This window comes from Elgaria multicarinata, chromosome 3, assembly GCF_023053635.1.
Source record: "Elgaria multicarinata webbii isolate HBS135686 ecotype San Diego chromosome 3, rElgMul1.1.pri, whole genome shotgun sequence".
Lineage (NCBI taxonomy): Eukaryota > Metazoa > Chordata > Lepidosauria > Squamata > Anguidae > Elgaria > Elgaria multicarinata.
Window position 1 is genome coordinate 8,078,766 of NC_086173.1, and position 21,722 is coordinate 8,100,487.

At 49.8% G+C, this 21,722-nt stretch overlaps 1 protein-coding gene across 4 annotated transcripts in view; it reads right to left on the bottom strand.

Moving 5' to 3' along the window:
• Positions 1 to 21,722, bottom strand: part of LRP1 (LDL receptor related protein 1) — a 360,219-nt gene that overhangs the window by 20,759 nt on the left and 317,738 nt on the right. For all 4 annotated transcript variants that reach the window (XM_063119223.1, XM_063119221.1, XM_063119222.1 and 1 more), the window contains 14 exons: positions 18,637 to 18,825; positions 18,137 to 18,285; positions 17,496 to 17,589; positions 16,478 to 16,594; positions 15,177 to 15,296; positions 13,948 to 14,070; positions 11,232 to 11,357; positions 9,991 to 10,107; positions 7,305 to 7,411; positions 5,774 to 5,906; positions 4,257 to 4,376; positions 2,910 to 3,032; positions 1,489 to 1,632; positions 1,112 to 1,243 (listed from right to left, as the gene is read on the bottom strand). In XM_063119223.1, coding sequence (XP_062975293.1) covers positions 1,112 to 1,243; positions 1,489 to 1,632; positions 2,910 to 3,032; positions 4,257 to 4,376; positions 5,774 to 5,906; positions 7,305 to 7,411; positions 9,991 to 10,107; positions 11,232 to 11,357; positions 13,948 to 14,070; positions 15,177 to 15,296; positions 16,478 to 16,594; positions 17,496 to 17,589; positions 18,137 to 18,285; positions 18,637 to 18,825 — 1,794 coding nt within the window. The remainder of the gene's footprint in view (positions 1 to 1,111; positions 1,244 to 1,488; positions 1,633 to 2,909; positions 3,033 to 4,256; positions 4,377 to 5,773; positions 5,907 to 7,304; positions 7,412 to 9,990; positions 10,108 to 11,231; positions 11,358 to 13,947; positions 14,071 to 15,176; positions 15,297 to 16,477; positions 16,595 to 17,495; positions 17,590 to 18,136; positions 18,286 to 18,636; positions 18,826 to 21,722) is intronic.

Consider the following 21,722-nt stretch of genomic DNA (forward strand, 5'->3'; position numbering starts at 1 on the left):
TCATCAATCACGAAAAAGGAGGAGAAGGAGGAGAAGGAGGAGGAGAAGAAGAAGAAGGAGAAGAAGCACCACTGCTTGGGAGGGTGCTCTGAAACCCAAAATAACTCCAACCCTTGAATGCCAGCCTCTGGTATGTTTCCTCTCCTGCTGCTCTCCCTGTCCCCATCCCCATCCCCTGCCAATCAGATGTTAATGTACCGCTTAAGAGTGGATTGCAAAAATTGACTTGTCCGTGGTCACTGCCATGAGCCAGGGAGCTGGGATGAATAGTGTCAAGCCTAACGGCAGGCTCAAATGACATTCGCTGTACTCTGGGCAGACTGCCAGCACCATCAACCAGCTGGATGATGCCCATCAGCAGAAGTTCTGCCTAGCAGCCTTCCTGCCTTCCATCAGCTACATTGCCGGTCCCCCACCCTCCCCTGGAACTATGAACTCCTCGCTTTCATTTGATGTGATTCCCGTACTTTATTTATTTAATATACTTAAAAGCTGCTCTTCAATCCCAGAGCTAATAACATTGACAAGAATGCGCTGAGGGAGATGAGAGGACGAAAGCAACGCCATTCCACCAGCACTGCTGAAAGAACTCTCTTTTTCCTCACCCCTCCCCATTCCGTTTTCCTTGCATGTCGTGTCTTTTTCGATTGTACGCCTGTAGGCAGGGACTCTCTTCTTTTATTATTTTTAAGCCACTCTGGGAGCCGTTTTGGCCGAGGAGTGGCATAAAAATACTCTTAATGAACAAATAATTTCTAATGCTGTATGTTCAAACTGTAGCTTCTAGGTACACCAGAGAAATCAGCAAAGTTGGGTCTGAGGCAACATTTCAAGGCAACTTTAGAGGTTTCCTTCCTGCTACAGGAAGCACATGTCCGGGGGGGACGGGACGGGGGAGACAACGCATTTTGATGAAGTTTAGAAAAAAATCCCCACTGGGTTTCTGCACATCTCTACAATGCGCCTGGTGGACTTTGGGGCTGATGGTTTTGCCTTAGGCCTGACACGTTTCTCTGTGGGCATTACAGGGAGTGTTTGAGGTGACTCTGCCGTATGGTCATGGGACTGGCCAGCATCTGGCCCTGACGGGAACCGTCCCTGGGCCCATTACCTTGGCAGGAATTCTTGTCCGCCACTTTCTGGAAGCCGCTGCGGCAGGTGCAGTAGACAGAAGAGTGGGTCTGGATACATTTGGCTTCATCGCCGCACATGGTCACATTGGTTTGACAGCCATACTTGGGATCTGCAGGCAGAAAACGGGGACAGACAAATCCTGCATCAGGCGGCACCAGCTGGAGAGGCAGGTGGCGGCAGAGCGGGCAGCACGGCTGTGATCTCCCAAACCACACAGAGTTCCAGGCTGGGACTCGTCACGCCTGGCTTCCAATGCTCCCCCTTCGCCCCGCCCACCCCCCTCCACACAGGCCCACTAACAATTCCTCTGCTCCCGGCAAGGCGGTCACTACTTCCACAGATTCGCCCCCTCACCCTGCGAGCAACGCTCCTCGTCAGACCCGTCTCCGCAGTCGTCAAAGAAGTTGCAGCGATGCTCAGCGCTGATGCATTTCCCGTTCTTGCAGAGAAGTTCGTTCTTCTCATGGCTGCAGCTCCTGGGCCTGGCGGTTGGCGAATCTACGAGGTCGCAGGGGTGACACAGGGAGAAGCACTGAACTCACCATTTCTCTGCCTATTTCTTTCATTCTCTCTTTCACCCCCAAAAAAGACCAGGGGGCTGTCTAAATGCTCAGAAAGCCCTGGGGGGGGGTGCACATTAGCACAGCATCAATTATAAGCTACCGCTGCAATCGCACATCCACCCCGGGGCTTTCCACAGAAGCTGCGAAGAAAAAAAGTCGGGGACTTAACCCAACTATGTTCTCCAGAGTGAGGCGAGGACATGCAGGACGGCCTCAAGACAACCCCTCGCCTCTCTCCGGAGTTGCCGCAGAGGTGTGGCCGGGCATTGCTTGATGGAAGGCGACCTGCGATGGGTCACCTTCCACCAGGAAGAGGGCAGGGGCAGCTCTGGTCCCTGGATGGCCTGCCAGAAACTCTGCGCTCCCTCCTCGATGTCAAGATTACCCGATGCCACCCTGGAGAAGGGAAGCCGCGGGGTTTCCAAGGGACACGGCACCGTGAAGACACCCTCCAGGATGGTGAAACCGTAAAATAACATCCCCACAGCAGACATGACTGGATTACTCAATCACCCCAGATACCGAGATGGAGCAGAGTAACCCACCCACAGAGGATACTCCGTGTTGCAAACCTGCAGGAGTCACTGCTCTGGGCTCTCCTCTCTCCAATCGGGAGCAGAGCTGGTGCGAGACTATTTTGCGCCCTGGGCAAGGCGAGCTACTTGCACAAACACGCACCCCCTAAGAACAGATGTTTTGTAGAAAAAATGTAAAGCAAAAAACTTGACCTTACTACGTTTTTTCTTAAAACAGCTAATTTGTATGAAACGGTGACCCTTAAAGGTCAGTACTGTGCCCCTCTGAGGTCTGCACCCTAGGCGGCTGCTTAGTTGGCCTAATGGTAGCGCCGGCCCTCATCAGGAGGCACACTTGGTACACTCACACCTGCGGGAAGCCGGGGGTGCGTGGGTGGGCAGGTTCCTCAACCTGGAGGCCATTCTGGAGGCCAACTACTAGGAGTTTAAGAGTGAGGATCAACTCCAGTTTTAATCCAGGAGAAAAACAGGCCTGAACTCTCGGAAGAGACTTAGAAACATTGATTTCGCTGCTCTATGGCTTCTGCTCTCGTCAGCTATAAAACAACGATAGGACTAGGGATCTAGAATTGGAGGGGTGACTGGAAAGCCTCTGGTGTGTGGGGGTGGGTGGGTGGGAAGAGGAGCTTGGGAAGATTCTACATGTTTCACGGTAGGGGGAGGCAGAGGAACTCACCACAAAACTGCTCATCAGTCCCGTCCCCACAGTTGTCAATGCCGTCACACTGGCGGCCGATCCACAGGCACACGCGGTCGTTCTTGCAGCGGAACGGTCTGTTGGGGGGGCACTGGAATTTCACTGCTCCGGCAAACAGGAACAAAGGGTCAGCGTGAGCATAGGAGCCGGAGCCAGCCCAGAAAGGCACGAGGACGACAGTGACCCAGGGGAAGCAGAGGCAGCTGGCGAGGCAGGCTCTATGCCCCCATCCCCACACCCCTCCGCCCCCGAATACCAGCTTTGGAGAAAATGCTCAGGAAGGAGTTCGTAAGACTCTAGAGGACAGCTGGGTATTGTTGTTGTTTTTCCTGGGCGCTGGTGCTCAGAGCCCTCGAAACATTCTTCTTGTGCACGTCATTGTGCATCATCAAGTAATATTGATAGAGGACGCATTGGGAAGGGGCCATTTAGACCATCGAGTCCAACTTCCCCCTGCTCAGTGCAGGAACCTGGTTTCAAGCCTCCCTGACAGATGGCTGTCCAGTCTCCGCTTGAATGCCTCTAGCAACGGAGGGCCCACCACCTCCTTAAGCAGTTTGTCCCATCGTCTGACTGCTCTGTACATCACTTCTATCATCTGACTACTCATTAGGAAGTTTTCCCTGATATTCAGCCGAAATCTGCCTTCCCGTGACTTAAGCCCATTATTTCGCCTCCTACAGTCTTGGATGACAGAGAACAGGTTGTGTCCCTCTTCTAATGTAACAACCCTTTAGGTACTTGAAAAATGCTATTAGATCCCTCCCCCCTTCAGTCTGCGCTCTTCACAAGGCTAAACCTACCCCTTGGCATATGAGAATTTGGGAAAGTACTCTAACCGCTACAACACTTCTTACTAGTTTGCTTTTGACTCATTTTTATAATATATCATATTTACAGGATGTGTAATAACGTACACTAAAGTGGGCCCCTGTCAAGGATCAGCCAAGCCTTCATCAGGAATGCTGCCGTGTTCCCAACATTGCTGCTCTCCCCAAAGGCAAGGACGCCCCCAGCAGAAGCTCTTCCCTTGAGGGTCTCTAGTCCTTTTCGAGTTCCAGTTCTGGGAATCCCTGGACACGGACACACCCACACCCCACCAACACCGTGCCGTGTTCCCCACTGGAAGCCAAGGGAGGGCCCGGAGATTGGGGGAAGGAAGCACAGAGCTCCACCTGGATGGGCTGACGAAGCTTAGCGAGAAACCAAGCCAAATACTGGGCGGAGCACTAGCCCCCTTTGAGCCCCTGAGCCAGTCAGCTGACAGCAAGAGGTAGGAAGAGGCAGGGGGAAGGAGGAGCTCGCCAAGACGATGGGGACACTCACAGCATTCCTCGTGGTTCTCATCCGAGTTGTCCCCGCAGTCGTCTTCACCGTCACACTTCCAGGCCAATGGCTTGCACAGGGTGTTGTTGCACTGGAACTCATCCAGGGGACAGGTCCGCACTGCAAAGCAGGCAGAGCGTATCAGCAACAGGCCTTTCCCTGAACACAAAGTGTGTGGGGCTGCACGCACTGAGAACCCCATCTAAGCTGTGGGTAAAACCAGAGGGTTTTAAACCTGAAGGCCCCCCCCCTTGCCTGTGTGAGATGGGAGAAGTAGAGACCGTGGGTCACATCCTATTTCAACGTAACTTTGATCAAGCCCTCAGATCCTCTCTTATAACCCCACTCATACAAAAAAAATCCCAGGTAGGCCGGATGAATTCGACTTAAGAGTATCTCTTGTCAGACCTGAACTTTCAGGTCACAGCTAAAGTGGCTGGATTTTGTGCAGCAGCCATAAACTATTGCGGACAGGTGATAAATTAACATTGTGAAACATTCTACAGATGGGTTTCTCCTGTTGGTGCTTTATATTTTGACTTTTAATCTCTCAATTTTAACTCTGTTTTACAGTTGTTGTTTTTCACTGTATTTTGTTGTGCATTCGTTCGGACATGCTGGCTGTTTGTCATCATAAACTTGATGGACTGATTGTTGAAGGCTGCTGCAACCAATGCCCTGCATCTACAAGCTGATCACGGCTGGGCTTCGCAGCTGGCATCCTTAGACCGCGGCTGCCAGGGCCCACTGCGAATGCCTAGCCTAAGCACACACGCACCCCTTAAATTCTGGCTTGGGCCAGGAACTCCAAGCAGGGACTGGATCGGGTCACCCTTTCCGTTACTCACAATGTCCCTGGTGTCACTCTGGATCACTGTGTCTACACTACTGCCACCCAGCACAGCTTGGAACGCTGCTGTTGGAGTAGGGTGACCATATGAAAAGGAGGACAGGGCTCCTGTATCTTTAACAGTTGTATTGAAAAAGGAATTTCAGCGGGTGTCATTTGTATATATGGGGAACGTGGTGAAATTTCCTCTTCATCACAACAGTTAAAGCTGCAGGTGCCCTTCCCTCTTTTAAATCTGGTCACTCTAGTATAGCTCCTGCAGCTTTAACTGTTGTGATGAAGAGGGAATTTCACCAGGTTCTCCACAAATGACACCTGCTGAAATTCCCTTTTCTATGCAACTGTTAAAGATACAGGAGCCCTGTCCTCCTTTTCATATGGTCACCCAATGTTGGAGTCCACTGAGAGACAAGAAGGCCCACAAAAGGACCCTTTGCCCAGCAAAGTCCTGGAGCCAGCCCCACCCCTGATTGCCAAGGATATTCCTTGGGGGTGGGGAATGAGGACATCCTCGTAAGGCGCACCCTTACAGGTATGCCAACATTTCCCTCCTCCAGGTTCCCCCTCTGCGCCTGTTGTCTCAGCCCGGAGGCCTCACACCAGGCTTGGAACAGAACGAAGCCCGTCTGTCTCATCATCGCTTCCCAGGGTGCATGAGGGCCGTTACCCCGGGTGCCACAGTCCTCCTCGTCGCTGCCGTCCATGCAGTCCGCATCAGCGTCACAGCGCCATCGCAGCGGGATGCAGTGGCCGCTCTTGCAGTGGAACTGGTCTTGCTCACAGCGGGGCTTGCATTCTTTCTGCGGGGGGGGGGGGGGGGAGGAAAGGCAGCAGGGTTAGCCAATCCCAGGCAGGCTCTTTTGAGGTCAGAAATCTGAAGCTGCCTTATTATGGTTATGTCTTACTTATTACATTTATATACCGCCCCACAGCCGAAGCTCTCTGGGCGATTTACGAAAGTTAAAAACGGTACACATTAAAAACAAATATACAAAATTTAAAACTATAAAAAGCATAAAATACAAACAAAAACAGACAATATCCATTTAAAGCAACTATTCTGGAGTCATTTTAAAAACTCAGCATATGCTGTTAAATGCCTGGGAGAAGAGAAAAGTCTTGGCCTGGCGCTGAAAAGATAACAATGTTGGCGCCAGGCGAGCCTCATCAGGGAGATCATTCCATAACGGAGGGGCCACCACTGAAAAGGCCCTCTCCCTTGTTGCCATCCTCCGAGCTTCCCTCAGAGTAAGCCCCCGGAGGAAGACCTTAGATGTTGAGTGTAGTGTACGGGTAGGTTCATGCGGAGTCAGACCACTGGTCCATCTAGCCCAGTATTGTCTTTCCTAACAGCGGCAATGTGACCTTTTGTGTGCAATACGTGTGCTTTGCCACCGAGCCGTGGTCCCTCCCACCCCCAAAGGGTTGGGCGTTTGACCTGCTAAAAGGAATTGGGTCAACTGACCCGTTAAAGGTTGCCAAATAATGGTCACGTACGTCTAAAAGCAAGAACTTCATTTGAACAATGGAAAAAGATACGTTACTCATCCATAGGCTTGAGAAAATAATGGTCATAATATGATAAGACACGTCAAAAAGCAAAAGAAGCCTGTTTGGGTACCAACACAATGTGACAACATATACAGAAAGGAAAGTTTCTACTACGAAGACGCCTGCTGCTGCCTGTGTGTACAACAGAACTCTTGTCTTTACTCACGTGAAAATGTATAAAGATGCAGTTGATTAATTAATGAAAGAAATCTCAGTAAATCAATCTTATGAGTCTTAAAATGGACATCTCGTTTCCATCAAAGAAAATACCCCTGCCCCCTAGGCAGCTTTTCTGAGTGGTTAATAATTCTGTCAATCAGTGACTCAATTTTAATTTTAACATTTCTGGTCCCAGTTCTTCCTCTCTTACGAGACTGTTTTTTTTAAAAAAGTGTTGCTCCATGCTTTTATTCTGCAGGCATTCTAATAAATTAGCCTTCAGTTTATTTACAGTCGTTCAAGCTGATTAGTGGACAATCCAATGAATCAGCAGCAGCTTTCAAATTAAGTTAAGTTCAAATTAAATTGCACACCTTTCACAGTTAACCTCACCACGTTTGCTCTCCCCCCCGCCCCGCCCAGGAAGTCACAGCAGGCCCAAGTGCCACGTCATCCTGCCCACATCTCTTGGGCCACTCGCGGCTTACCTCATCAGAGCCATCGGCGCAGTCGTGGTCCCCGTCACACTTCCAGCGGCCTGCGATGCAACGCCCGTTGGCGCACGAGAACTCGCTTTCAGAGCAAGGCCTGGGTTCTGTAGGCAAAGGGAAGGCATTGGGAGTTGAGCCAGAAGGACTCAGTGCACACAGGGCGGAGGGGGGTGATGCCTACTGTATCGTTCAAGGGTTAAACCCTGCCGATGCTTTTCCCAGTGCATCACCAAGGGGCAGGCATAAGCAGCCTTGCGATTCTAATGAAGCATACTCTTGACTGCAACACAACAAGGAAGAGAAGGCAGGAGAAGCCACAGAGGAATAGCAGGGGGTGAGGAGAGAAGACCGTGGTGCAATCGTGGTTCCTGGCTGCATCAAACCCCGCTGTCTACACCAGCAGCTTCTAGCTGCCCCAGCTGCCCTGTCTCTCAACTATGAGTCCCAGCAGTGGAACATAGGAAGCTGCCTTATAGTCAATCAGACTCTTAGTCTGTCTCCTCCAGTATTGTCCACACTGACTGGCAGTGGCTCAGGCAGGAGTTTTTCCTGCCTCACCTGGAAACGCTGAGGATCGAACCTGCGATCTTCTGCAACGCAAAGCAGGAGCTACAGCCCTTCTCTCAAGTCTGTTGCCCTTTGTTTTGTGGTGGTCCAGGTTTGTGGTCTTCCAGGTGCTCCCACCCGCTCACAAAGTTTGCCATGGCCAGCCCCGCTCAGTGCCCCTTTGCAATGGAAAGACGATTTAAGGAGAAACTGGACTTGTGCTCGGAGCTTTGCCACAGCCTTCTGCTTCACTCTACTGGGGCTAAGGTGGGGGACATTCGTGTACTATTTCCCCAAATACTTTATTCAACAAAAGCAGAGAAAAGACATAGAAGGTAACAGGAAAGCCGTCATCCAGCCTGGTTTGTCCCGCAGGAGGGAATACGGAGGGGGTGGATCTCTGGGAGCCCAAGCAAGCATCACACGCAGAAACCCTGCCCCATCCAATTCCTGGCTGGGGGCAGCGGGGGTGGGGGTGGGGGGCAGCGGAGGAAGGAAGAAACACATGGGAATGCAGATGGAACACCCCCAAACCATTTCGTCTTCTTTTCTTTCCCTTTCAACACAGTTAAGGCTTTAAAGGGGGGAAGGAAAAAAATATTTTTGACAGAAACCTACCTCTGCAAGCCCCGATACGACAGTGTGAAAATGGAGAAAAACGTAAGATGAGGTGAAATGGCACAAACTCAAATTACACGACGTGGTACGGAGAAAAAAGTGGGGGGGGGAGAGAACCGAAAGGAAGTCACGTTCTAGATTTTACAGCGGTGGCCGGCAGGGGGAGAGGCGGGGGGAGATGATGAGGAGTGTCATTCATCTTAAAACTTCTAAATTCTTGCTGGAGGCCCAAAGTTTAAATAGGGAACCATCTGCTCTCCTGCACCCAACTCCCTCGGTTCTCTTGCAAGGACTGTGATTATCCCATGACAGGCCAGCCAGTGAGTTTTTCCTCCCTTTATTACTTGTCGGCTCTCTTCTGGGGCACCTTTTTCATCCTAAACCAGGGGTGCAAAATGTGTGGCCCGTGGGCCGCATGTAGCCCACCAAGCAATTTCTGGCGGCCCACCAGATTGCCAGCAATGACACTGCCTGGGGTTTCCCGCATTAGTGCTAGCAAGGGAATCCAGATCTCTGATGAGAGATAGGAGATAAGGAACGGATTCCCTTGCTAGCGATAATAAGAAAACCCCCAGGGATTCCTTCATGAGAACTAGCAAGGGAATACCAAGGTTTGAGTGTGCATGTACATTGCAAGCGCGCACATATACGGCCCCCTAGCACTGCCCAATGCAGACCTTGAGGCCGAAAACATTGTGCACCTCTGTCCTATGCAACCGATACTAAGCAAAACAATCAGTACTACCAATCAATGGGTGCAAAATTCCCTCCCAGCTTAGAGGTGCCAAAACTGAGGCATCTTTCGGACCAGTATTGGTGATGTGGAGTGAGGAGTAAATATAATGGTTTGCAATGGTAAATATAATGGTAAATATAAAGAGAGGTGCCCCTTAGTTCAGCCCCACTGAAATCTTTCCTCGAAAAACCCTACTTCTCACTGGACAGAACACCCCCCATGTTCCGATCCAGTAGATGGCAAGAAGTAGGCAGAAAGACAATACAGGGTGGAGTGATAAAAGCTGATCCTGGTGAAATCCTGCACCGAGTCCTCGTAAATGCCTTGCCAAAGGCTGACACAAGCTGGAGGTGGGGGGTGAAAGGCGTACAGAAGCCAGACTTTTTCCTGCAACTACCAGGCTGAGATGGGCACAAGAACTGGCAGCGTAGGCAAGGAAGAAACAGGTTGCTGCCTGGGTCAGCTTTTGGGTGTATGACCTGAAGAGCAACTCTATTGTGGGATTCCTGGAATCCCCTCTCTCAGAATTATACTAGAGTGAAAAGCAGTCTCTGAGCCCTGAAACCAGCCGGTTTCCCCCCTCTCAAGGTGACTCTTCCTGCCAGGCCCTCCAAGGGATGCCTGATGTCTGCCATTTTCCTTGCCGTTCTCATAAGCAAGGCTCATTTTACTTCCTCCACCCAAAAGGGGACGTGGAGCTAGGAAAGCCAAGAAACCATTTTCCTCTCCGCATGCAAACGCTTCTGCTATCCGAGCGTAGGGCTGGGGGGGGGGGGCACATACTGCAGCTCTCCTCGTCCGAGTTATCTCCACAGTCATTGTCATAGTCGCACTGCCAGCGGCCGGGCACACAGCGGTTGTTCTTGCAGCGGAACTGGTAGGGCTCGCAAGTCCGCTCGTCTGAAAATGGAGGATGCAATGTGGGGAAGAGGAAAGAGAAAAGGGCAGAAAGAGAACGGCATTAGCAAAGGGAAGGTTAGACGGCTTTTACATTGGGACATCTTGGCACTCGGTGCAGGAAGACAGGTGATGCCTTTAGCTGAGGGATGGGGAAGGTGGGAACTCCCATCATCCCTCACCATGGGCTATGCTGTCTAGGGCTGATGGGAGTTGCAGTCCAACCACATCGGGAGGACCACACATTCTCCACTCCTGCTTTAACTGAACGGATTAGCAGGGACCGGTCTAAACTGCAGCACACTGGGTCTGTGGGTACCAGAGAGGTTGATTTGGCACCCAAACCCTGAACTCAACTCAGAACAGCCTGGATGAACCTTAGGCAAATAGCCTAGTCATTTCCAGTTTGACTGACATGTTTTATCTTGGCAAGGAAAGAAGAGTAGGGTTTGCAGGGCTAATGAGAAGAGTAAATGAACAGAACCCTTCACCTTGGGACATCTGATCTAGATTAAGGAGGGACAAACCTTGCAATTTTGGTTTTGTTGAGTTTCTCATTTTTCCACTTATAAGTTTGTCTCATCCCATTTCTGCATCTGTTCGCCTTTTTTTTAAAAAAGTCCCCACAATCATGCATACAAATGTTTGTGTATTTTTGCATGCAATTTCCCCTACTATATGCATGTTTACATGCCAATTCCCCTAATATAACACATTTTAACGTCATTTCCACAAATATATACATTCTCGTGCACTTTCCCCACTAATATACACATTTTGTATGCATGTTTTAACTAGCCAACTTCACTGCAAAATCCAGAGCGGTGCAAATATCCAAAAGACGACCGTGTTTCAATCGATGTATTGGTTCGGGAAGGGCAAATTTGATAGCTTTGCATTAAAAAACTGAACTGAACTAAATTCTCCCCCACCCCTAATCTAGACTCGTATAGGTAACCCAGGGTGGTGCTTCCCTTGTGCAGCGTGATCATGGAGACCCTCTCGCCAAGCCTGAGAAACACGGCAGTCCTTGCTCCTTCAACGTAAGGAAGTCCAGGAAACGGAGCATGTCGGCCGCCCTGGTTTATCTCAGCTCAGCTAGCCAGCTGACTGCGCCATCGACTCACCACACTCCTCCTTGGGCTCATCTGAGCCGTCCCCGCAATCATCTTCCCCGTCACATTTCCAACGTGCTGGGATGCACCGACCCGAGTCCTTGCACCGGAACTCATCCAAACCACATCTCATTTGTGCTGGGAGAGGGAAAAGAGAAACGTTTAAAGGGTTGCGGAGGTTAAACACCACCAGAGGCCAGCTGCACCCGTCCGTCCCAAAATTAGGAAAGGCACAGCAGGCAATGGCCCTGTTCAGAAGACAATGTTCAGTACGACAATGGAACCAGTTACCTAGGGAGGTTGTGGGCTCTCCCACACTAGAGGCCTTCAAGAGGCAGCTGGACAAGCATCTGTCAGGGATGCTTTAGGGTGGATTCCTGCATTGAGCAGGGGGTTGGACTCAATGGCCTTGTAGGCCCCTTCCAACACTGCTATTCTATGACACTTTAAACCATGGCTTTAACCACAGTGAATAAGGCTTCACTGTGGTTAAAACCATGGTTTAAAGTATCTTCTGAACAGGGCCAATGTTTCCCATTAAGGCCGCCCGCAGCATGTAAATGACACACGCACACCCCTCCCGTTCCCCATCTTCCCTAACTTAAGTCTGCTTCTCTGGTCTTTGGATTAAAATAACGGCAGCAGCAGCAGCAGCACACCCAGAATCCCCCAATTTTCCCACTATGCTTGCAGGGAACGATCAGCAGTACGGGGCAAGCGGTCTTTCAGCTTGTCTGCCACAACAGTTCTTCTCACTGGGGAACCACTAAGATGCTTTTGAGGAATTTCAGGTTTCTTTGGGTTTCAAAGCCATTGTTCTAGGCGGAGATAAGCTTGAGAAGTTTAGACAGTGATTTATTTATTATTTATTCATTTCACTTATATCCTTCTTTAGGCACCCAAAGCGGTGGACATAATCCTCCTCCTCTCCATTTTATCCTCACAACAACAGCCCTGTGAGAAGGGTTGGGCTGAGAGTTTGTGACTGGCCCAGAGTCACCCAGTGGGTGTCTGTGGCCAAGTGGGGACTAGAACCCAGATCTCCCAACTCCCAGTCCGGCACTCTAGCCACTACACCACACTGGCTCTCAAAATGCTCCACAGATTTGGGATGGGAAGAGGGGAAGAACATTGAAGCCCTGAATATCTTCCTGTATCCTCTCAGGCCGCACTTCCTTGAGCCATCCATTCCTTCTGCCCTTCTTCCCGTCACACCTGCACAGCACTGTGTTTCCCATACACCAGCCGTGCACAACCTGCCCGCCACGTGGGTTCCTCAGCCCCTCCCAGTGCAGTCCACAGAATCATGGGGAGATGAGGAGATAAGGACAGGGTTCCCTTATTCGTGCGAGCACTAGCTAAGCAAAGCCCGCGCTCAGGCGGGGTTTCCCGTGTGTGTGTGTGTGTGTGTGTGTGTGTGTGTGTGTGTGTGTGTGCACGTGGGGCGGAGGAGAGAAGGGGAGAGAAGAGTACATGTGTCTCAGTGTGTGTGGGGGTGTATGTATGTGGACCCTGGTCTCCCATCTGGCTTCAGATATGGACGTTTGGTCCAAAAAAGATGTGCAGCTCTGATATACACAGATTTTTTTTCCTGTTACAATTCTGTTCCTTGCAGGGGAGGAAATTCTAAACTTCGCAGGAGCTCTCATAGTAAAAAATGAGCACGTTTACACAAAATATGCATACCTGAACCTATTCCTGTTAATATTTGTAAAAGTGTGGAATTTGGGGATTTATTTAAGCAAAATTAAAACAAAGTGCATGAGGGCAGAGCAAGCCCCACGCAAGTTCTAGATGGGTCGGACAGAACTTCCTGGAATGGCCCATTTGCATCAACCAAATCTCTACAGAGTTCCAATTTGGAGCCAAAGGGAGCAAATCCGTGCTCCTAGCATGTGCTTGCAGATGGCTCTAATGTGAAATGAACCGCTGGAAATCTCATGGTTTGCTAAGGCCATAGTACGTTGTAACATCTTCTGCATCCGTGCCTGGGTCCAGCTCCAGCTGAGAGCCCCCTCCCTCCTGCTACCAACTGTAACTGCAGAGGCCACCAGAGAGGAAGGAAGCAGCAGCCAGGCACCTCTCCACCGTGCCTGGGTCCAGCTCCAGCTGAGAGCCCCCTCCCTCCTGCTACCAACTGTAACTGCAGAGGCCACCAGAGAGGGAGGAAGCAGCAGCCAGGCACCTCTCCACCGTGCCTGGGTCCAGCTCCAGCTCAGAGCCCCCTCCCTCCTGCTACCAACTGTCTCTGCAGAGGCCACCAGTGAGGGAGGAAGCAGCAGCCAGGCACCTCTCCACCGTGCCTGGGTCCAGCTCCAGCTCAGAGCCCCCTCCCTCCTGCTACCAACTGTAACTGCTGAACTTTCCAACTAAGATTGTAGTGCCTGAGTTTGCTTTCCTCCTCCTCCTCCCTCCCAATCCCCTTTCCTTTTGTGTCATGTCTTTTAGATTGTAAGCCTGTGGGCAGGGACTGTCAAGAAAGACTTTTGTAAGCCGCCGTGAGGGCCTTTTTTGGCTGAATGGCAGCATAAAAATACTTAAATAAATAAAATAAATAAATAAATGTATGTCTAAGGCTAACTGAGCAGCAAAGAAGCAAGTTTATCTCCTCTCAAGCACAAAGGAAGACCAAGGCTGCCTAGCCAGAGGCTGCTGAGTCAGCCTATTTCTCCTTCCCCAGGCCAAAGACCCTTGGGGCAGGCTCCCATAATGCATAGGAGCTCCTTACTGCAGTTGGCAGGTTCGTCAGATCCGTCCACACAGTCGTTGTCGCGGTCGCACACCCACACCCGCGGGATGCAGCGCTTGGTGATGGCGCACTGGAACTGGTTCGGGGCACAAGTCACTTCCGCTGCAAGAGAAAAGGGAACCTGAAGACAATGCCCAACGGGAAAGGGTCTTCCCGTAACGGAAGCTTGCTCATACGCAGCTCGACATTGATCAGGGCGCTGTGATTCTGTAGTGATGGCCACCAGTTTGGATGGCTTTAAAAGGGGGTTGGATAAATCCCTGGAGGAGAAGGCTATCAATTATTATTATTATTATTATTTATTTATATAGCACCATCAGTGTACATGGTGCTGTACAGAGTAAAACAGTAAATAGCAAGACCCTGCTGCATAGGCTTACAATCTAATAAAATCATAGTAAAACAATAAGGAGGGGAAGAGAATGCAAACAGGTACAGGGTAGGGTAAGCAGGCACAGGGTAGGGAAAAACTAACAGTAGAAAGTAACAGTAGAAGTCTGCACAACATCAAGTTTTAAAAGCTTTAGGAAAAAGAAAAGTTTTTAGTTGAGCTTTAAAAGCTGCGATTGAACTTGTAGTTCTCAAATGTTCTGGAAGAGCGTTCCAGGCGTAAGGGGCAGCAGAAGAAAATGGACGGAGCCGAGCAAGGGAAGTAGAGGCCCTTGGGCAGGTGAGAAACATGGCATCAGAGGAGCGAAGAGCACGAGCGGGGCAATAGTGTGAGATGAGAGAGGAGAGAGGAGACTATGGCTACTAGCTCTGATGGTTATGTGCTACCTCCAGTATCCGAGGCAGTAAGCCTGTGTGCACCAGTTGCTGGGGAACATGGGTGGGAGGGTGCTGTTGCACCATGTCCTGCTTTGTTGGTCCCTGGTCGACAGCTGGTCGGCCCCTGTGTGAACAGAGTGCTGGACCAGATGGACCCTCGGTCTGATCCAGCATCAGGGCTCTTCTTATGTTCATACTCAAATGCAGAAATGGGGTGTACAATCCCACATAAAACACAGAATATGTGTTTGTAATTTGTATGTGCATACGTGTATGTATGTGTGTGTATATATAGTCCCACAGATCTTAGGCCAATATATTAATGGAAAAAGTTAATGCCTACTGCACTGATCATAAAACGACATCTGTTCTTTTGATCGGCCCCCACAGGGAGCAGACGGGAAAGTGACATCCTTCCTTCCATTCCAAGCATGACTTACGACAGTCCTTCTCATCTTCTCCGTCACCGCAGTTGTCCTGCCCGTTGCAGCGGAAGATGCCGGGGATACAGCGATTGGTGTTGGTACATTTGAATTGACTGGGTAGGCAAACGTGGACTTCTGCCGGAAGGGAGACAGAAAGGGAAACGGCTTTCAGGGAGAGAGGAGCAAACGCTTTCACTTTGGATGCTGATTTTTGTGGGTTTCATTGCAATGGCAGCAGGCTTTGGGAGAACTAGTTCTCCTGTGATGCCCCAGGCCAGGGGTGGGAATCCTCTTTCAGCCTATTCTATTTTGGAGAAGCTCTTGCCGGCGGGGGGGGGGGGGGGAGGTCGGGGGTCATTTTAGTCATGGGCAGGGCCAAAGGGAAAAGGGGTGAGGTCAAAATTACAAAAACAAAAAACACCCAGTAACTAAGCTTTCGGACAGACATTTCAACCTGGGGAAAAACTGCACCAAATTCGGGAGACCTCTAAAGAAGCAGTGGTTGGGGGTGGGTGGGTTTGTCATCCAGGGAAACCCAGAGTGCCAGATCGGGACTCTGGGGCTGTGGTTCCTAGGTTTTACAGCCTGACACTGTTGTCTACAGCGTCAGGGTGTTGGATTTGTATTGTTACAAATTCCACTATACAAATTAAGTGGAATATTAAGTGGAATATTTGTCTGTTGACTTTGCTGAAATGCCCTTTCAAGAGACCAGACCTTGATTAATCAATAAAAGCGCTTTTGAACCCCTCTGTCGCTGAAGTGTGGAGTCGTACTTAGGGGCTGATTGGATCCCGTCCCTGGGGCGAAGAACTTGTCTAACAAATGGAACAGGGAAGAAGGGAAGGGAAAGGAAAACCTCAACCTCTTTCTCTCCTTGCACATCCCTGCTCCCACCATCTCCACTGCTTGAAAGCCTAAGGAAAGGGAGGAGCGAGGGCAGTGAGGGATAGCGGAGCGGGGCAGTGGAAGATGCTTGGGAGTAAGGGGCGTTTCCCCCATGCCCTCAGGTTAGCTCAAAGAAATGCTTTATTTATTTATTTATTTATTTATTTATTTATTTATTTATTTATTTATTTTTAAAAAGATCTCCAGTCATTTCCGAGATAATCCTGGCCAACTTGCTCAACCCTAGCATTTTATGGTTTGTGTTCTTAACTTTTTCATAAGACACTGCATGTTTTAAAGGCTTTATCTGAAATGTCACAAGTCACCTTCGATGGAACAGGGTGTGTGAAACACAGAAGGAGCAAATAAATGCATACATAAAACTTCGCCAGACAGGTTTGGTCCCAAAAAGGGCTTGGGACCCTTACCACAGTTGTTCTCGTCCGAGTTGTCCTGACAGTCGTTGTCCCCATCGCAGATGAAGGCTGGATTGGTGCAGATCCCGGTCGTGCACTGGAACTGCCCTGGACGACACTTGAATTCAGCTGTAGGGGAGAAGGTGGTACGTGATGACTTGGAGAGAGGGTCTCCTAGGGACCGGAGCCCAGTGACGGAGCCCCTACTTTTCATGCAGATGGTCCCAGGTTCCTCCCAGGCATCTTCAGGTGATGGGGAAGAGGCTTTGAGAGTCACTGCCACTCCGACTAGGCTGTCCTGGGTTAGAGGGACCTTATTCCAGCCCGCCCTGGAATAAGGCAACTTCCTATGTTGCTTCTACGATGCAGGGCTCCTTATGCTCAACCACAATCGCTAAGACTCAATGCCTCTTTGACCCACGTCCTACACTTTCTTTTATGTCAGCCAGACGACATGCTCCGTACACCCTCATTGGGCATCAAGCCCGCTGCTCGCCCTGTTCATTCATCTACAAACATTCTGCTACAGCTGGCCACGAGCGGGGAAAGCTACCATGTTTGGAGTTGCACAAGTTTTAAAGAAACCCTGGAGCTGCCTCCCCCAACCTGGTGCCCTCCGGATGTGTTGGATTACAACTCCCAGAATCCCTGACCATTAGCTATGTTGGCTGGGGCTGACAGGAGCCCCCGGTATTTGCTTCATCCACACTCCCACTAACTCCTTAAATAAGCAGGACCCAGAAAACACCAGCCAGGTATAGGCCCCAGGGCTACCAAAGAGGCTCCTTGGCTCAAAAGAGAAGACACAAAATTCAAAAACGCTCCCCCACCCTCCGGCCAGGAGTGCTGTGAATTAATTAATTTATTTATTTATTACATTTAGATACCGCCCCATAGCCGAAGCTCTCTGAGTGGTTGTGTAGCCATCCTCCCTGAAAGCCTCACGTTCTGCCAAGATGGCACTCCATCAGCAGCTGGGATGAAGTAGCCTATCGCCCACCCCCGGGTCTCCTCCCAGCTATTCACTCACGGCAGTTCTCAGGCTCATCCGAACGGTCCCCGCAATCGTCCTCTGTGTCGCATTTCCACCAGAAAGGGATGCACTTGTCGTTCTTGCAGACAAACTACGGTCGGAAGGAAAGATCGTAAGACTGAGACGAGGCAGGAGCAACGAGCAGACAAATGTTCCCTTAAGCCCAGGTCCATCAGGACAAACTATCTGTCGCAGCTCCTGAACTGGAGCTCTGAAATGGTCCCTGGTACAGTTCCCTATCAGAGACAGCGGTAGGCACGAACCACCACTCTTTCTAACCACCCCTCCTCACATTTTTCCTGGCTGCAGGGGTCCCTTCAAAAAGCCAAGCGTGCGGATTCTTCAGCCTCAGGAGAGAGAGAGACGGGTTAAGAGGGAACATTTTGCCCCTCTTCCGGATCAGATTAATTTACAGACACCAGCTGGGACAGCTGTTGGGTCGTATCTGACGCTCTCTACTCTGCAGAGACCCGACTTGGGGAGCTGGGACTTTCTGTTCCGAGGGCTCCCCTTTGGCCTCCAGAGGCCGCTGCTACAGGATGGTGACCGTCGCTTGACAAAGCACCGAAATTTGGGGCGGGTGGGGGCGATTGCCTACTCAAGGGATCCCTGCCCGATGGAGCAAGGTTTCCAGTTACCTGGCTGGCTGTGCAGTTGGAGATGCAGGTCTTGCCGTTGGCCCCCAGGTAGAAGTTGGTCGGGCAGGCACACTTGAAGCCTCCCCCTGGCGACAGCAGGCACAAGTTGCTGCAGCCGCCATTGTTAACTTTGCAAGGGTGGTTGGGAACTGCGGAGGTGAAGAGAGAAAGAAAAGGGGCGCTGATGCAGGTGACAGCCGACTGCTGCTGCCCTGGTCAAAACGCTCCGAGGCAGGCCCCCACAGCCGACTCCTGTCCCGTCACAAAGGTGGGGCAAACACAGCTGCTGCACAGTGTACTCGGCCTGCAGGCTTGGGGTCTGCCCATTGGGTCTTCCTACCACAGACTTGCCTTGGCATGCTCTGAAGGTCATTCCCCCATTCTGTCCTGGCAGGTCGTGGGTCTGACACTCTGCCCTGCATAGTAACCGAGCCCAGTCCCCGTGTAAGAATACCCACCCCCTCCTCTCCTTTGAACCCCCCTCGGAGCACGGCACTCACCATCCGGCTGCCTGTAAGGGTGGAAGATGTGGATGTCCATGGGCCGATGCAGGGTGCTGATCAGCACAGACTTGTTGGTGCCCGTGGTCTTATGGGCCCGGTTGATGGATTTGGTTTCCCAGTCGGTCCAGTAAATGTAATCCTCAAAGAGGGTCAGGGCAAAGATGTGGGGGATATCCTGGCTCAGGACTAGGGTGGGAGGAAAAAGAGACATTCGCATTGGGTGGCAAGGATACGGGACACCGCTGGAGATATCCAGGCAATGGAAATATGAAGACCTGGAGGAAAAGTGGCCAAGGAGGTGCCTTGGCTCTAGTCCAACACCATGAGCTATGAGCCTTTGTCTGCTTTTCCAGCCATGAGGATAAAATGGAGAGGAGGAAGATTATGTATGCCGCCTTGGGTTCCTTGGAGGAAAAAAGGTGGGATATAAATCCAATAATAAAAATAAATAATAATAAATAATAAAGCACGGCAAACGTGCAGCTATCAGCCACTTGTGGTGGATAGGGCTGGACTCCATTTTGCCACTCCATTTGAGGCAACAAAAGTAAAGAGGATTTTTGTCTTAGCGGAGTGCAAAATGCCCTGGCGCTCCACCCAGATGCCTGTCACCATTTTTAATTCCTCATCATAATTCCCCTCAGAACAACCCAATATAGTGTCATTTGGAGTGCCTTTCAGTGATGGCCCCTCAATTATGGAACGATCTCCCCAACGAGGCTCACCTGGCGCCAACGTTGTTATCTTTTCGGGGCCAGGCCAAGACTTTTCTCTTCTCCCAGGCAGTTAACAACATATGTTGAGTTTTTAACTGACCCCAGAATAGTTGTTTTAAATGGATATTGTTGTTGTTATGCTTTTGTTGGTTTAAAATTTTTGTATATTTGTTTTTAATGCTCACTGTTTTTAACCTTTGTAAACCGCCCAGAGAGCTTTGGCTATGGGGCGGTATATAAATGTAATCTATATATATAAAAGCCCGGAGGCCTTCCTCAAGCCACTTACGCAAATAGGAGAGAAGGCAGAGGCAGTGGATTGGCCTACTGGTTGGTGATGTCACAATGACATCGCCAACCAGTAGGCCAATCCACTGCCTCTGCCTTCTCTCCTATTTGCATGTTCTCTCCTATTTGCACTTATAGGCCATTTGCATGTTCTCTTCTATTTGCACTTATAGGCCAATCCACTGCCTCTGCCTTCTCTCCTATTTGCATGTTTAAAAATTCTGAGCTCACAGGGCCTTCTATGGAAAATCCTAGAAAAATAACTGCCATCTAGGGATGTTCCAAGATAGAAGGCCAGAGGGCTCCTCCAAGACACTTCTAGGTTTTGCCCTCTGGCGCCATCTAGCGACGTTTCTTAGAACTGCGGCCTTCTATGGGAGTTCCAAGTTCCGAAGAAAGCTCACTGCCAGGAGCTTCCGGCCTAGCAGAGGGGCCAAAACCCACTAACCTCCTCACCAGACTGCTTCTCTACACCTGTCGTATGACGGGCTTTTTTTGCTATCTTATATATAAAATGCCAGAGTGCTCCTCCTCACCAGTTATAATTTTTGCCCTTTGGCACCATCTAGCGACATTTCTTGGAACTGCGGCCTTCAAAGGAAGTTCCAGGGGAAAAACTGCGAGGACTTTCCGGCCTAGCAGACAGGCCAAAACCCACTCTCAGTAATTTGTCTCATGAGGGTAAATTTGATAGAAGGCTAACCCCCTCACCAGTTATAATTGGTTCAAAATCTTAGAAAAGTGTATACCAAAAATATTGTATTCAAAGAAGTCCTAACAAAATGCATAAATACACCTGTCATGTGACGGGCTTTTTCACTAGTAAATAAATAAACAAATAAATAAATGAAAATTAAAAGATGGCAGCCAGCAGCAGTGAGAGGCCAGGAGGAATGCCAGGGAGTTTTGCACACCCCACTCCCAAAATGTCCCCCCAACCTCTGTAATGTGAAAGAATAAAGGTAGTTTCCCCCACTACCAAATACTGCTTTTCACCAAAGATCCCCCAAGAAATTCAGACCAAGCTTTTGAAAATTTGGCCTAGTTCCCGTCACGAAGACGCCACGTATCCTTTTTTCAAGGCTGCGCTAATATTAGGGCCAATGCTCTATTCTGAAGTGGGAAAGGGATGCAGCCCTTCCCTTGGCTGAGCTGCAAACCCAGGGCTACTCTGATGACCACGTCTGTTGGTTCATTCCTCAAAACCATAAATCATAATGATGACAAAAAATACAAATGCAAAAACGTAACTCATGTAGATCAATTAGCATAAAAACAATCAACCATGTGCCTAGGTTAATAAAGAACTAATAAGAGAAATTGCTACTGCAAAGGCAAAATAGGCAGATCCCTCGGTTACATATAGCTTTCTTTTCATTAACAAGAACGTGATTTTCTGTTGATTAGACCTGTAATTCTTGTTTACAAAGAAATTGGTCCAGATATTCTAATCTTAAGCTTTTATACAGATAATATGGTAGAGCTTCCTCCTAACTCTCCCAACAGATTCAGTTCCACAAATTAAATGGGATTTTTGGATAATCACCATCCAGGACTGCTGCACACATCAACTGGAACCAACATCGGATAAATTCTTCTCTCCAATGAGTATTTAGAAAGATTTGATAAATTATTTGCTTAGCCATGGGACACCTTGATCATGTAATGCAGGAGTGTTGAAACCCTTTCAGCCCAAAGGCCAAATCCCATTCTGGAGAAGCACTCGGGACCATTCCAGTGGCGGGCGGAGCAAAAGGGAAAAGGGGGCATGGCCAAAAATATCAAATATACAAGTATAGTTTAGCTTAAAGCCAGTAACTAAGCCTTAGGAGAGGCATTTCAGGATAGGGAAAACATTGCACAAAAGTCAGGAAACCACTAAACAGTCAGTGGTTGTGGGAAAGGGAAGGGGGCAAAGGGAAGGGGACAAAGGGAAGGGGGAATAGTCACCTGGGGAACCCCACAAGGCCAAAACTGCTCCCCCAGGCCTGAGCTTTTGCACTAGTGATAGACCAAAGAGCTGTTCTTCTAACATCATTTGATTTGCTCAGGTTATTCCAACCAAAAGTATCTTTCCTT